The 16577-nt window shown below is 45.1% G+C and overlaps 1 protein-coding gene and 1 long non-coding RNA gene across 6 annotated transcripts in view; one reads left to right on the forward strand and one right to left on the reverse strand.

Annotated features, from left to right (window-relative positions):
* Positions 1–2168: 2168 nt before the first annotated feature.
* On the forward strand, positions 2169–16461 carry LOC121160327. Its single transcript, XR_005884532.1, has 3 exons — positions 2169–2244; positions 5276–5288; positions 16452–16461. It is a non-coding gene; the product is annotated as an uncharacterized LOC121160327 (long non-coding RNA).
* Positions 2877–16577, reverse strand: part of FAM172A (family with sequence similarity 172 member A) — a 270353-nt gene continuing 256652 nt past the window's right edge. For all 5 annotated transcript variants that reach the window (XM_040986040.1, XM_040986044.1, XM_040986041.1 and 2 more), the window contains one exon: positions 2877–3536. In XM_040986040.1, the coding sequence (XP_040841974.1) occupies positions 3394–3536 (143 nt within the window). In that variant the 3' untranslated portion in view covers positions 2877–3393. The remainder of the gene's footprint in view (positions 3537–16577) is intronic.

The raw sequence follows: 16577 nt of genomic DNA on the forward strand, positions 1-16577 counted from the left end.
AGGAAGATGAACAATCCAAGAGACTCCCACTCAGTCATGCCATACAAGGAAGGAAGGAATGGAGGGAAGTATTCGATTTTTGAATGGGAGTACCTCCTGGAGTCTTTTATTTTATATTATTGCAGCCCTTAATAAGTAATCATATAATAATCACTACCATTATCTTCCCTCCCCTCTTTTGCCCACCCATATTTCAAAGATGCGAATGTCTCACATTCTTATTTCAAGACATTCTCCTCCCACCCCAGTGAGGCAGGGGGAAAGTTTCTTAAGAAATATTTTCCTTTGCTATAGTGGAATATTTAAGTGAATCAGTATTATAGACACCAACAGGAATCTGTCAATTTACAGTAAAAAGTACAAATGTCTTAGCTAAGGAGCCATTGCAGACAGTAAAAGTCTTGTAAAACTGTTAGCTTTGTGAACGGTGCGAGGCAAACTGATACTGGCTTGCAGCAATGACAATAGCAAGTACCTGTGAGGTTTAAAGTGGTGGTGGATGTTGTCCCATCATTCTTTTTGCTTCTGTGTTAAGCAAATCTCTATATAGTTATGAATAAAGGAAGTTTTATGCAAGAATAATACACCACTATTTATTGGGAAAACTATTTTTATTTTAAAATGGCAAACAGAAATATGTATATATAGGAAACTCTTGTGCTTTTTTTTTTCTTTCTTGAATACACAATGATGCAATCCAGGTCAAAGCACAAGACAGAAGTGTGAGAAAAGAACCATCCCAAGTAGATGGGCTCCCCTTCAGATATCCATGAGAACTTGAATGACCGCATGGCTGGCCAGCTTGGGAAACTTCCAAAGCAGCTACCTACTTGGCTTGTAAGTTTCAAGTGGACTAGTTTGACCCTCAGATTTATGAACAAGTGCTCACTTACTCTAAGAACTAGGAATGTCATGAAAATAAAAAGCCTGCAGCCTAAACTTGAAGCTTATATTCTCCCACGAACCTGGTGTAGGAAGCTGGAAGGGGGAGGAGAGGATCAGAGTGGAAATATTGTGAACTCTGGCCGCTCCCAGGCAGGCGGGTTACTACCCACCGCTTGTTGTTAGTCCAGGAAAATTGAGGTGAACAATATTATTACATTTATGCCAACAAACCCATCATCAACAGGTTAACAAATCCTGCATGGCTGGGAATTTGATCAGTAACCAGTTGGGGGTCTGGAAGGGTTTGTTCGGCTCCCTCTGGGTTGCCTCAGCTCACATCCACAAGTAGAAATTACATTTACACAACTAAAGTTTGCAAATAGCTCTCCACAGATAGTTAAACAAGGCCCAACAATCCAGTAGTTTGAAAGTATTAAAGGCGATTACACAGTGATTTACTGGAGAGGTGAGAAACTGGAGAGAAGGAACAGGAGCGATTTCCTTTACAGGCGGAGCAAATTTGAAATAATTCAGCAGCGGAAGCTTCACAAATCTAGCATTGCACAAGAGCTGCCCTCCCTCCCCACAAATGCTATAAAATCAGTTTCCTGTGAACATTTTCATAAACCGAAAACACCATACATCTAACAGTTTGAAAAACACGCTCAGTTCACATCAATCCTCAGTCCTCTGACTAGAAGACACCATTGTTTGACACAGGTCACTACTACATCTAACAGGAAAGATCAGATAAAAAGGGTCGACCTCACAGACCCGTGTGCTTGGAAATGTTGGTGCTGTACATTTTAAGCGTCCAGGAGCCGGATTAAAAAAAAAATGCCATTTTGACTTCTCCTTCTATGTTGTTTCTGCTTAAGTAACATCAAAAGACACACAGATACAATGACTGGGCAAAGATCACTGTACTTTGCCATTGTTGAAACTACAGAACCAATGACTGAGCCTGGACGCCAAGGGCATGAAATAAGAGTTCTCCGACTTGCTGAAATCAGCTCATAATATAAAGACACTGACCCAGGAGATGACCGATCCTAGGTTATCCTGCTAGCATTTCAGGCATCTTTGGGTACATTTTTACCATAATCCCAAACCAGACAGGGGGAGGAATTGTTGCATATACTTTTTAAGAAGACTGAAAAAGATTAAATCCAGAGTCTCACTTATTAGAAACAATCCCCGCTAGGTAATTAAGTCCTTCAAGTAATTAAAAATGGATGATGTTAAAATTTAATATTTTAATTTAAAAATCAGCAAAATCCCAACTTATTTTTATCTCTTGTATTTCACAGTGCTGGCCAGATCTCAGTTGTATTAAAATGTTGAATTGTTGAAAATGTAGTGTGAAAGCCTACAGAGGAAATGCAGTGCTACAAATTGAACGGTTGGACAGAGAGAAAACCTTTCACCCCCAATCTCTTCCTTCCCGTTGGAGTAGAAAATGCTAAGAACCCACTGTAGCCCCATTTGGGCTTCCTGAAGCAAAGGGCCCAGCAGCCCGAACGGGGTGCCTTCACCAACCCCCTAAATCCCGTCCCACGGAGGGCCCACCCACAGGAAAGCTCGGAATGGATCATTCTAGGAATGCTCAAAGACCATGGCACGTTTCTTCAAGAGTTTTTAAAAAGCAAAAATTGGTGTTAGCCCAAATACAATGGCCACATGTATACTTAAAATATCAACTGCAAGGACAAAGCTGGGAAACTCCAGGGGAAAACAGAAAAACCTTTCACACCTAGGCTCCAACAATCTCTGTTTTAAACAGTCTCACGTGAAACTAGAGATGTGTGTGTGTATTTATATACAGCTCTCATCCAGCTGGAAGGATTCTGAGCAGTCTTGCGGATCCGGTAGCTTATAGATGTTTTAGGCAAAGTTCTCCTTGGGGTCTCAAAATGAAAACAGAGCTGTAGGCAGAGGACAACTTACACGCCTGAAATGTTACAGTACTTCTGTTCTGACTTTACAGTGACACACACCCCAGGAGGAGACAGCGAGGGATGGAGGTGCTAGAAAGGGAGAGTGAAATGGATGGAGAGGGACAGAGCTCGTCCCCAGGCAAAACCTCACCACCCTGCCACTGAGCAGAGTGGGTTGAGCCGGGGCAGGCGGCGGGGCAGGTGCAGGGCAGGCGGAGGCGGGCGGTAAGACCGCGCAGACGCCGCTCGGTCCTGCGCCGGGAGGTCGCAGCGGGGCAATTAGAGGCGCGCGGGCAGCGCGGGGCCGGGCACTGTCAGCCTCAATCTGCGCGCAGACGGGCGGCACGGAGCCTGCGCCCAGCCCGCAGGAAGCACGGCCAGTGAACCCATATTGCTTTGACAGTTGCACTCATCTAGAAATAATGCAAAACGCTATTTAGATGTATACATCACGACCCTGTGCTCTGGGAAGAAAACAATCTAATGAGGGCCCGCGTGGGCTCGGCGAGGGCGCGCGGGGCGGCCGGCAAGTGGACGCGCGCTGCCTGGGGCTCCGCGCCGCCCCCGGCCCTCACAGCTCCTCGTGCTTTATTCGGTGCGAGCGCCGCGTCCCCGCCGGCTTCAGGGAGCTGGACTTGGCCTCCGACGCTTCGCTGAAGAATTTGAAGATGGACGGGAAGCTCTTCCAGGACGTGAGCTCGTGGCGATCGGTGCCTGCAACGCGACACAAAACACGAGTCAGGGTCGGTGACGCTGCGGCCTCTTGCGGGGCGCGCCCGCGTCCAGGGCCCCTCGCCGATGCGCAGGACCGCGATCGCCCGTCCAGTCCCGACCCCCACCGCGGCGCCGCCCCCTCCTCGCCAGGGCGCACCTGCACCTGAGGGTTCACCCCCACACCCCGTGCTGTCAGGCTTTGGGGACCGACCCAGGGGAGGGACGCGGACTGCCGCCAGGTCCCAGGGGCTCCGGCCGCCTCCGGCTGTCCTTGACGCGGGGCGCGGCCCCGGCTTGCCCCCGCGGGTCGCCCCTCCGGGCCAATGGAGACGCTCGGCGCGCAGGGCCCCTCCTTCCGCTGCCAGGAAACCTCCCACCTTCCCGGCGCGGCGCGCGCGGGGATTGGCTTCCCTAGCGCGCGGGAGCCGCTCCAACACCCACCCCGCAGCACCCAAGTTTCTTTGCTTCCCAAAGGGAGGGGGGTCAAAACAAAACAAAAACCCACTACCCCAAAATAGCATTTTTTCTAGCTTCGCCCAGAAGCAGATCCAGATCACTTTGCAAGGTCACTGGGGGAGAATCACCCGGGCTGGCTCCTGGGGGGCTGGATCCCACGGGGACTAATGACGGGGGGGGGGGTCGTCTTGTGGGAGCCGTTGTCCCGGATATAGTGGGGGTCGATTTACAGATGCTAAGGACATGGCTCATAGCGGTGACTACTAAAAGAGCATGTAGGCCTCTTGATTTGGTAGGAGGAACTGGGGCAGGCACAAATTGGTTGTGAGGGTGTGAGGTGATTTTTTTGTGCCACAGCTTCTTTCTGTGGCTTGGATCTACTCTGGTTTCCAAATAAATTACCTTTGGTTTAATACTGGCGGCGAATAATACTGAGGGAGCTATAAGAATGCCCGAGCAAAGAGGCCCTGATTGTTCCTGACAACATGTGAAGAGTTTACATTATTTTACCAATAGCTGCATTGCTGAATGATTTTTAAAATTAAAAAAAATAATAAAAAGAGTAATTACTAAGGCTCTTCCACGGAAATAACGGATGGGAACGGCTGAACTCTCCCTAGATCACTCAATTATGCAGATACTGCTTGGAAGCCTCTGGATTCAAGGCCTCTGTCTGATACTTTAACGTTGCTAATGATAATTCTTTAGTCTGTAATAGTAGGTCATTGCTATGGTTACTCTACAATGGTGCAACACTTTGCTTTCCCCTTCAGCTATTCGCTGAGACCTGGTAACCACATTTGTTGCCTAGCAACAGTTTTGTGACAGTATCACAATCTAGGAGTTACAACAATAAGGATGCTATGGCTGCGGCCGGTTCATGTGACTTCGCCGTGGGAGCTGGCCCTTCTGGAGGACCCCGCTCTCTGGAGGTGGCCTCGCAAGGATGCTGGGCAGCCTCCAGTCCCCTGCAAGGCAGCCTCCTGAACCCACATTAGCAAGCAGAGCCCCAGGCCTGGAGTCACACTAGAGAAATACCCTCTGATACTACTGTATTTCAGGCTCAAAAAATTAGGTCACTTCTTTCTCTTTGCTTACTCATTTTAGGCAAAAATTCCATATAATTCAACAGAAGGTGGCGGGGATAAGTGTAGGTTCTGGTTAACCCTAAAGTGCCTAGCAGGATTTTGACCATTCTTTATACAGTTCTGGAAAGAGTAGTGTATATATCTGTGCACACACACGCACACGTGTCCATCATCACGGGGCTGTACACTTTCAAGTTCTTTAAAATGTGTATGTAGCATCTGGATATTCTTATTACTTATAATTTGATGTATTCAGATGGTAGTCTTACAGGATTCTTTGGAACTGGTGGCATTTATTCCCCCGACCTAAGGGAGGCAGTCTAGACGTGTTCAGACATGCCGACTTTAAGTGAGATTTGGCTTCTGTCTGTAAAAGAAATCCAAGCTTCTGGATGGATAGGTTTATGAATTGACCATCTCTATTTCCACAATGCTGGCAACCCTAATTTCTCTTCAGTAACAACTACTAAACTGAATGTTAAGTGATGAAATAGTTCAAAATCCATATTTCTTCCTTTTGAAAGACTATTCTCAGATGCATATTACATGGCCCACCCCAAAACACATTCAGACCCTGCCTCCCTCCCGCCTCCCAAAGAAAAAGTTGTGAATTGTTTTTCTTCCCTCCCAGTTCCTAAGCTTCCAGCCACATTTGGCAGTTCCTCCATGGTCACACTCACACCTCCTAGTGTCACCCAGGCTAGGATCAATTTGTGAGCCTTCTCTCATAATTCCTCCCCACCCCCTTCCCCTTGAAAACCAGCTCATTGTATGAAGCTGGAGGGCTCGGAGGAGTCCCTGGTCGGAAGCTCTTTCAGCTCCTTTATTTCTTCCTTCTTGGCGACAGGCCATCTGAAGGATGAGCAGAGTTCCCTGGTGATAACAGCACCACACAAGCTCTGTAGCTGTGGCTGATGAGGACTCTGCTTGAGTCCTGGGTTTCGATAACAGGACCGGCACCACTCCTCAATGCTCACCCTTGCATGATATTCCAGAGCAGCTTTGTAGCATTAAAGATGCATCACCTTGGGAGAAGCTAAGAATGGCACTTTTTACTTTGCTGGTATGGCAGCAATAGGCCATTAAGTTATCTATTCACAACAGGGTATAAGAGGTGAAAATTTGGGTCAAAAATGCAGCCTAGGGGTCAGCTGGCTAATCTCCCTGCAAGCACCAGGATCCCATATGGGCGCTTGGTTCATGTCCTGACTGCACCACTTCCCATCCTGCCCCCTTCTTGTGGACTGGAAAGGTAGCGGAGGATAGTTTAAAGTCCTGGGACCCTACATCCACGTGGGAGACCTGGAAGAAGCTCCTCACCCCTGGCTTCAGATCAGCTCAGCTCTCGCCCTTGTGGTCACTTTGTGGTTGAACCAGCAGATGGAAGCTCTCTGTCTCTCCCTCTCTCTCTCTGAAAATCTGCCTTGCCGATAAAAGCAAATATAAATCTTTAAAAAAAATGCAATTGTACTCTCCTTTTGTTAAGAAAAAAAAAAGTAGTCTGTATTAACAAACTGCACTTATGTGGAGGAACGTGACAGTGTTCTTTGTAGCAAGGCCACGGGCTCCACTCTAGTACAACTTTCCCTTTATCAAAACCCTCCCTTGGGACTGTGCCCTTCTATTTCTCAAACTTCACACTCCTAGTCTGGAGAGCTTCACACACAGCAGGGAGCAAAGGGTTTCCACGTATTAAATGTCTACCAAGTTTTCAGGGAATCGTTTCTGGATCCTTTAGGACGGGCAGGCTTGTTCTAACTAGGTAGTTCACCTTTGGGGTGAAATCACTTTCCTAATTTATAAAACCAATTTAAAGGATTCCAATGTTGCAATCCAAAGAGGGTGCCTCTTCCAGTCCCATCCAGTGGTCTCTGGAGATATTCTAGAACTCTGGAGGGGTATGTCTGGTTGGGGGAGTGGTCGGAAGGAGCAACTGCATTTAGGTGAGCACGGTCTGGCATGGAGATGAACCTGTTACTTGTCGGAGGCAATAATCTTAATCTCCCAATAATCTGACACATACCCTGTTATCCTTGCACCTAGCATAAATAGTTCTCCTTTATTTTGTACATGTTTCTTTTGCATTACTGTTTGTTAATGACATTTTTCATAGGGAAATGATCAAAAGGCAAGAAGATCTAACTGAAATAAATACATTGAATATTTATCCTTAACTTTGATTGTTTGCTTTAAAAAACAAACTACAGCAGATTTCAAGGCAGATTAAAGAGAGCATACATGGCCAAAAGGATTAGAAATTTTCAAGTATGAAGGATGTGACTATTAATCATATGAGAAAGATCAAATTGCTAAAATGTGCTGTTTTCCCAAGAGACTACATATTTAAGAAAGATATCCTGTAATGGAACTGACAAAGCAGGCTACATTCACATACTAGCATTTAGAAATTAAACAAAAAACAATGATTAAAAATAGCAGTGAGAGTGGAATGCTCAAATAGCAGAAGAGAGATGAAAACATCACCACAACTTCTGTCGTGTCTGTTTCCCTTACTTCTTCCTGACACTACTGATCCAAGTGCACCTTACACGTCAGCCTTGTCCACACTCCTCGTCACTTGATCTTAGTGCTTAGATTTTTTTTTTTTTTGCAGGGGCGAGGGGTGAAATAGACCATGCCAAAATGTGCTACTGAGCAGCCAAAATCCTGATGTTTATTTTGAATATACTATTCTAAAACTGTCCCTCATTTTATGTAATAGTTGTCTTTTTTAAAAAAAATTTGTTTATCTGAAAGGCAGAGTTACACAGAGAAGGAGAGACATAGAAATATATATCTTCTCTCTGCTGGTTCACTCTCCAAATGGCTGCAACATCTGGGGCAAGGAGCCAGGAACTTCATCTGGCTCTCTGACATACGTGCAGGGGCTCAAGGACTTGAGTCATCTTTTGCTGTTTTCCCAGGCACATTAGTTCGGGGCTGGGTAAGAAGTGGAGCACTTGAGACTTGAATTGGTACCCATACTGGGTCCTGGCATTGCAGGTGGCAGCTTAACCAGCTATGCCCAACACCAGCCTCACAGTAGTGATTATAAAGTTAAATTTAGGAGCTAGGGTGCTGTGGTGGAGCTGCCTATGGTGCCCACATCTCATTTGAGTGAGAGTTCAAATCTCAGCTACTCCACTTCCAATCCAGCTTCCTGCTAAAGCACCTGAAGTGGAGGATGACTCCTATGCTCCCATTTGGGAGACTTGGAAGAAGCTCCTGGTTTCAGCCACAGCAGTTGAGGTCATCTGGGGAGTGAGTCAGGGGACAGATCTCTGTGTCACTAACATTCTCCTTCAAGTAAATAAATAAACCCTTTAAAAAGTTGTATGTTGAGCCCGGTGCTGTGGCCTAGAGGCTAAAGTCCTTGCCTTGAACATTCCAGGATCCCATATGGGCGCCGGTTCTAATCCTGGCAGCCCCACTTCCCATCCAGCTCCCTGCTTGTGGCCTGGGAAGGCAGTCAAGGACGGCCCAAAGCCTTGGGACCCTGCACCCATGTGGGAGACCTGGAGGAGGTTCCTGGCTCTTGGCTTCGGATTGATACAGCACCAGCCATTGCAGTCACTTGGGGAATGAATCACTGGACACAATATCTTCCTCTCTGTCTCTCCTCCTCTCTGTATATCTGACTTTGTAATAAAAAAAAATAAATCTTTAAAAAAAGTTGTATGCAAAAGCAATTTCTGGAAATAGAAAATTTTAAAAAGTGAAAGAAGTATATTATCAGGGCCAGCGTTTTGACGCAGTGGGTTAAGCCATCATGTGTCTCAGCACTGTTAGTCCTGGCTGCTCCACTTCCAAACCAGCTCCTTCCTAGTGGACCTGGGAAGGCAACAGAAGATGCCTCATGGACTTGGGCCCCTGCCACTCACATGGCAAACCAAATGGAGTTCCAGGCTTCTGGCCTTGTCCTGGACCAACAGCTGCTGTATCCATATGGAGAATGAACCAGTGGGTAGAAGATATTTCCATCTGTCCCTGACTCTGTCTTTCTCTTCCCTTCTCTCTGGATCTGCCTTGCAGATAAATAAACAAATACATCTTAATTTAAAACATAGATGTTGATTATTTACTGTGTCAGTGAATCCTGTAACAGAGAAAATAATACTGTGGTAAAACAAATAATCCTTCTAAAAATGATGTTACACTCTCCCCCAACATTCATGCATGTGTGCATGTATACATATACAAATCAGATTTTCCCAGGTGCATGTTCCCCTTGCACCTTACTATGCAACCCCCCAAAAAGGAATGCATTTTTAAGACAGAAGGTAATGAGTAAACTTTGTAGGTTCCTTGGATGACATGGGAAACAAACTAGAAAGATATGAAACACATTAATATTAAGAGGATAACATGTCTATAGTATTTTCAAAAGGACAATGCTTGATTTTAAAAATTGATCTTTAACAAGAAAAAGAAGTATGGGCAATTAGGAAGTAATGAAGACCCTGTCAATAGAGCTATGTTGATAATAGCAGGTAAGGGAATCCTTGAGAAAATCTAATATATAAAAATCGGGAGGTCTGTAATATGCATTACTAAGTCCCAGTGGGATTAACTAATGATTTTATGAGCTCACCAGCAGTTATTTTTAGAAAGTGATAAAGAATCAGAAAGATCAGCGTGCTGAAAAATAATGTGCCTTTGAAAAAGAAATAAAATCTAGCCTCTAAAATTCACTTAAAAATGAATTCTAGAGCTTCCAAGGAGAACATCATTTAAAACTAACACACAAACTTACCAATATTTGAAGAGAGAAGGCTCCTAATGGGGACCCCTGCAAGGCAGAAGGGGTTAACTCTGGCTTACCCGGCTGCAGGCCCTGTGAAGCTAGAACTGTCTTGACACTCTGAAGGAAGGGACATCAAGTTTGACCACAAAGGAGGGGTAGGCATAGAAGCAGTGGTAGAAACCTGTGGGTCATCTGCAATTTTGGGGACAGCCTGTGTTTTCTGCTTTGCATCTGTTGTTGTTGTTGCAGTTGTGGGTCTCTCATCTGTGATGGGGTGAGGGAATGGGGAATACAGGACCCTCTTGGCACTCAGGACATGGCCATGGGAAGTAAATTCATTCTTGAGTGCAAGTACCCAGGCTGAAGTAGCTGGAGGGCTCTGACACTGAACCTCGGAAGATTCTGGCAATCAGCCTTCTTCCAAGCAGTGAAAACGAGATGCAATTTGACTGTTTCTACTCACTTCTACTGAACCCAGACAGCAGGAGTACAAGCATTATTCTTCAGTTTTAATTCATGTCTTGTCTCAAATACTATTTTAACTGTTGACACCAATGGCACATCTATTGTCTCACACAGATAATGCCTTGCCTCCAATGGCACACTGCTTCCCTTTAAGACTGGAACCCAACTGACTTCCACCTAGCCCTGACCTGGCTAGCGTGGCTATCTGGAGAGTGAATCGGCAGAGCACATCGTGTTGTATTGAAGAAAGCAATTCTTTTTTAAAAATTCTGACCTGGAACGATTATACAGAGACTTCATGTTTAAGAAACGACCTACTGACTGGCTATCTGAAGTTGGAAGGATTGGCTTTGGAGATGTTTGTTCTAACTCACAGCTTGTCAAGATTGCTGCCCATCCTCAGCTAAGAGCAGATTCTCACTCTCGCACGAAAGACCTTGAACGCATTACTTTAGCAGAAACTAATGATTGGTATATAAACAAAAAATACTTGAGTTTTTTTTTCAGAAGTGTGTGCTAATCCACAACATTAATATTTCCTTTCTGGGTTATGTTAACTGCTTGCAAATTCTATCAATGAGGCATGAATCATCTTTTTCTACTATCCAACTTCTGTGTTCTGTGCTCCTCTTTAAAAACGTGTGGCCAATAGCTGGTGCAGTGGCATGGCAAACTAACCCTGTGCCTGTTGTGCTAGCATTCCGTATGGGCATCAGTTTGAGTACCAGCTTCTACACATCTGATACAGCTCCCAGCCAGTGGCCTGGGAAAATGGAGGAAGACGGCCCGAGTCCTTGGGTCCCTGCACCTACACGGGAGTTTCAGAAGCAACTCCTGGCTTCCAGTTTTGGACCAGCCCAGCTCTGGGCATTGGAACCATTTGGAAACTGAGCCAGTGGATGAAAGATATCTTTCTTTTTCCTCCTTTCTTCCCTCCATCCCTCCTTCTCTCCCCAGCTCCCACCTCCTTCCAAATAAGTAGATAAATAGTTCTTTAAAAACAAGTACATGACAATAATATACAATGAAGAAGAGCTAATATATACAATGAAGTGTAACTACTATCTTTTCAAATTTTGTAACAAATGTAAAATGTACTTCATTACAGTGTCTCATGTGGGAGACCCGAAAAGAAGTTCCTGGAGTCCAGCTTAGCATCAGCTCTGGATGCTGTGACCAACTGTGGAGTGAACCAGTGGATGGAAGTCCTTCTATCTCTATCTTTCCTTCTCTCTCTTTAAACTCTGCTTCACGGTAAAAATATATATGCTGAAAAGATACTTGCATTTTATAATGGAGTACCAGGGTTCAAGTCCCAATTAGCTTTCTGCTAACGTACAACCTGGTGGAAGCAGTGATGACCCAAGTAACTGGATCCCTGCCAGCTCTCTGGGAGATTCGGCTGGAGTTCCTGTCTCCTAGCTTCAGCTTGGCCCAAACCCAGGCTGGTTTTTAGAGATTTTGGGAAATGACCAGTAGATGGGAGCTTTCCCCATATCTTTGTCTCACTCTCTCTAAAATAAATAGGTTAATTAAAAAATAATTATTAGGAGAGATTTCTAAAACTTTAGGGAGTATTTTTCATTTGAATTTAAAATTTGTACCTTTTAAAAAAGATTTGCTTATTCAAAAGAGGGAAGGAGGAATGGAGGGAGAGAGGGAGATGGAGGGAGCGAGGGAGAGAGAGAGAGAATCTTCCATTCAAATGGCTACAATGTGTGAAACTAGAGCCAGTCTGGAGCCAAGAGCCAGAAGCTTCTGGGACTCCCACATGGACGCAGGGGCTGGCACTGCAGGTACCCAGTAGGCCACAGCATTGAGCCCCTTAAATTTGTGTTTTGTGCCTGCAAGGCAGGTAAAAGAGAGTGTTTCCATCTGCTGATTTGCTCCTCAAATGCCGACAATCAGGACTGGGCCAGGTCCGAAGCTGGAAGGCAGGATTCAATCCAGGTGCCTTCCTGCACTCACAGGAAGCTGAAGTCGAGAGCAAAAACCGGGTGCCCAGCCGGGTACTGTAATGTCACACACTGGCATTGCAATTGCTTCAGAAATGCCTACCTGCACGGGATTACTACTTTCATGAAATTTTTAAGGCTGTAAATACCATGCCCTTTAGTACATAACAAGTAAATCCTCTTCCATGATCAGAGCATAATCAACATATTCAGAATATTTTATGTCTTCCAACTCTTGGTTTACTTCTTAAATGCTCACAATAGCCTTGGACGGATCCAGCCGACACCAGGTGCCTGGAACTCCACCTGGGTCATCATCCCCTATGGGCAGCAGAGACTCAGCCTTGGGCAATTACAGCTGCTTGCTGGACTCTCGATTAGTAGGAAGCTGAGACTGGAAAAGAGCTGAGAGTCCAACGCAGGCACTCTCCTAGGAGCTGTAGGCATCCTAAGTGGCAGTTCAACACCTGCACCCAATGCCCATACCTGCTCGCGGCACTTTATACCCCCCTCCACAGAGCCTACTGTGAGGGCACATATTGTAAACTGATAATCTTGAATAATTATTTGCTTTCACTTGTATCTATTTCTGTGGGACTTTCTTAAGACTTATTAATTTTTATTGCAAAGTCAAATATACAGGGACGAGGAGAGACAGAGAGGAAGATCTTCCGTCGAAGATTCACTCCCCAAGTGATTGCAATGGCCAGAGCTGAGCCCATCTGAAGATAGGAGCTTCCTCCGGGTCTCCCACATGGGTGCAGGGTCCCAAAGCCTTGGGCCGTCCTTGACTGCTTTCCCAGGCCACAAGCAGGGAGCTGGATGGGAAGTGGGGGCTGCGGGGATTAGAACCGGCACCCATGCGGGATCCCTGTGCGTTCAAGGCGAGGACTTTAGCCACTAGGCCACGGCATCAGGCCCTCCATGGAACTTTCAAAGCCAGTTTTATTTGGTATCTTCCATGAGATGCCTTTGATTTCAATCTGAAACTTTAGAGGGACAACACTAATTTCTTTCTTTCTTTTTATAAAATTTATTTTATTTGAAAGTCAGATATACAGAGAGGAGGAGAGACAGAGAAGAAGATCTTTCCTACATTGACTCACTCCCCAAGAGACCTTAACAGCTGGAGCTGAGCCCATCTGAAGCCAGGAGCTTCTTCTGGGTCTCCCACACAGGTGCAGCGTCCCAAGACCTTGGGCTGTCCTTGACTGCTTTCCCAGGCCACAGGCAGGGAGCTGGATGGGAAGTAGGGCTGCCGGGATTAGAACTGGCACCCATATGGGATCCAGGCGCATGCAAAGTGAGGACTTTAACCTTTATGATATTTTTAGTAAGCCATTTTAGAAGAAACCCACATCAGAATGTGTTTAAAGTATGCCTAGTTAAGTTTGCATATCTATCACTGGATAGCTAAATTAAATAGCCATCCTTTGACCCTATTTCACATACAAATAAGCATACATCCCAGGAAAGAAGGAAATTTGCTGCTTATCCAATATATGTGTTTCTGCCATTTTGCCGTTAGCCCCTGGAGGGTTAACTGCAGTCAAATTAAAATCAGTCAAAATTTTCCATCTGCTAAAAGAGACTTGATGGAGAGGAGATTGAAATCAGTGACTAAAGTGAAGTTTCCAAAATATTTGATGCTTATATTTAACTATGATAATTTTCTTTCATACCCATTAGAAAAATGTCGAATTAACTGTATACATTGATGCTGAGAACTGGAAAAAAGTATACACAGCTGAGCTGAGGAACTTTAAATTTAAAATCTATTTCTGGGCTATTCTGTCAATGTGCCTGAGATTCTGGATAAGCCATTTAACTTTGATTTGTCCTCATTTGTCTATTTCTAGAGCCAGAAAGAATTTTGTTTACCATACAGATAGAATAGACTGCTAAGAGGATCTGCAGTTAACCTCTGGGAGTTGTAATATGAAATGTAACATGGAAGCAAAAGTACATCATATTAAAAAGAGTGACCATGAACGAACCACCTGTAGGAGAACCAGGAGGGGACTTTGCTGTTCTACCTATGTTAGCTAGAGAAAGAAGCAGACAGCACAGGTTAAGTGCAAGGGAAAAAAAATTGAAATTGCAAAAAATCGTACCACTGAGAAATAACTTGGAATATATTCCTTCAGATGTTATTTTTCTACACATAAACACTTACTCATTGTGTTTATAAAGATTATATTTTCATAAAGTTTTTTTTTTTTTAAAGAGAGCTCTTGTTGTGCTAGGCAGTTAACTCTCCTCTTTGTGACAGTGATAAACCGGGACAAATTATGAAAACGCAGTGACGGGATGGCACGGGCGAGCTCCCCACGCAGGCCAACCGGAGGGGCTTACGCCGTTCTGTCGGGCTGGTCCTTCACCCACACAGCACTTGCCTTTCTGTATGTTCAGGGTGGTGAGAACCCAAACAGAAGGCTGTCAGTTTTTTGGCCTGAGATGGAGTTTTGGGATGCCGGAACAGCTGGAAACTCAAAGGGAAATTCCTTACAGATAGAAGCCAACCGCAGAAGGGGAGTAATTCCAAGTCTGTGAATAAATCCCTCTCTGCCTTTTTTTTTTTTTTCCTTTGGCTGGATTTTCAACTCTGACTGTCTGGAGAGGACTCCAAGGAGCTGCAAAAATGAAGAACCAGAGCAGAGATTTTCAGCCTTTGTCCACAGCAGGAGAGGTAGTTTAGACTTCAGGCTTGATAAATTCCTCAGGCTTTCCATGCAAACACAGAAGGGACATATCTCTAGTGGCAGAGATGATGTTCTGGGCCCACGGGTTTGCTCCATAATTATGAGCAGTAACCAAATATTACCACAATAAAGTGTTAAGCCAAGCCGGAACACTTTCAGGTTGTCAACTCATGGTTTAAATTCCCACCACAACCAAGATCAACATCCTTCGGGAGAGTAGGACAGAACTCAGAGACTGAATAACTTCTTTTCTACAACGTCCAACACAAACGAAAATTTAGCCAATACAGAAACAGGAAAATTTAATCCACGGCCATGAAGGGGGAAAAGATAATAGAAACAGACTTAAAATGATCCAGATATTGAAATGAGCAAATGAGGATTTTATCTTTTTTTATAGATCTATTTATTTATTTATGGAAAGTCAGATGTACAGAGATGACAGACAGACAGAAAGATTTTCCATCCACTGATTCACTCCCCAAGTGGCTGCAATGGCCGGAGCTGAACCGATCTGCAGCCAGGAGCCAGGAGCTTCTTCTAGGTCCCCCCGCCACATGCAGGGTTGTGGGAGATCACCCCTGGATGTCTGCCCACTCCGCCTATGGGGAAGGTCATACGGACATGGAGCACTCTGTACCCCGGGGGAGCCCCCTGACAACGGTCTTGGCACATCGAGACCTCGACCTGACCTGCTCACTGGCCATACAGGTGAAAGCAGTGGGTTGTACCCTGGTTTTCCTTCTCTGTCCTTGGACAAGCTGTGCTGGGACTTTATTGGTAAGCAGCTCTGAGAAGTTGGTATGGTCCCACATTGCCTGCTAGCCATAAATGGTATATGTGAATTGCAGCAGGATTGGATGTTTCAGAGAGATAGAGCTGCCTTCTAGCCAATTACAGTGCTGTTATTGGGTGGCCAGATGGTTGGGAGACACAAGATTGTGCTTGGTTTGCAATAAATGGACATGCTTGACCAGAGTGTACCCGGTGGCTCTTGGGAAGAACACTGTCACGTTACCCCCTTGGGGGCCGTGGGCACCTGCTGGCCAGAACCCCCGGGGTAGAGCCCGAACGCTTCGGGCCATCCTCCACTGCTTTCCTAGGCCACAAGCAGGGAAAAAATTTTTTGTTAAGTTTTGTAACAATACAACTGATTTTTTTAGTGCAAAAATTACAACAACGTATTTTTCATGTATATGGTGTAACATATAGGGGAACAATAATATAAATAAAAGAATAAATGAACTATGATAAGGATGTATAAACTAACTTTGACTCTCAATAGCAGTCATAAAAAAAATAATACAAAAGTGCCTAGCATAATGGCCTAGTGGCTAAATCCTCACCTTGCATGTGCAGGAATCTCATGTGGGTGCCAGTTCATGCCCTCGCTGCTACACTTCCCATCCAGCTCCCTGCTTGTGGCCTGGGAAGGCAATAGAGGAGGATGGCCCAAAGCCTTGGGACCCTGAAAAAGACATCTTTTAATATTTCAATTAAAACAGAGGTTGAAAGGTCAGGTGAGTACTGGAAGGAAATTTAAAAGCTCTGGGGGAGTTAGAGTGATGCTCTAGAATTTATTAGGATGCTGACTTTAGTGGGTTGCTATGGCTTGAATGTGTTCCCCAAAA

Source organism: Ochotona curzoniae, unplaced genomic scaffold, assembly GCF_017591425.1.
Source record: "Ochotona curzoniae isolate NIBS_2020 unplaced genomic scaffold, NIBS_Ocur_1.0 contig_4501, whole genome shotgun sequence".
NCBI lineage: Eukaryota > Metazoa > Chordata > Mammalia > Lagomorpha > Ochotonidae > Ochotona > Ochotona curzoniae.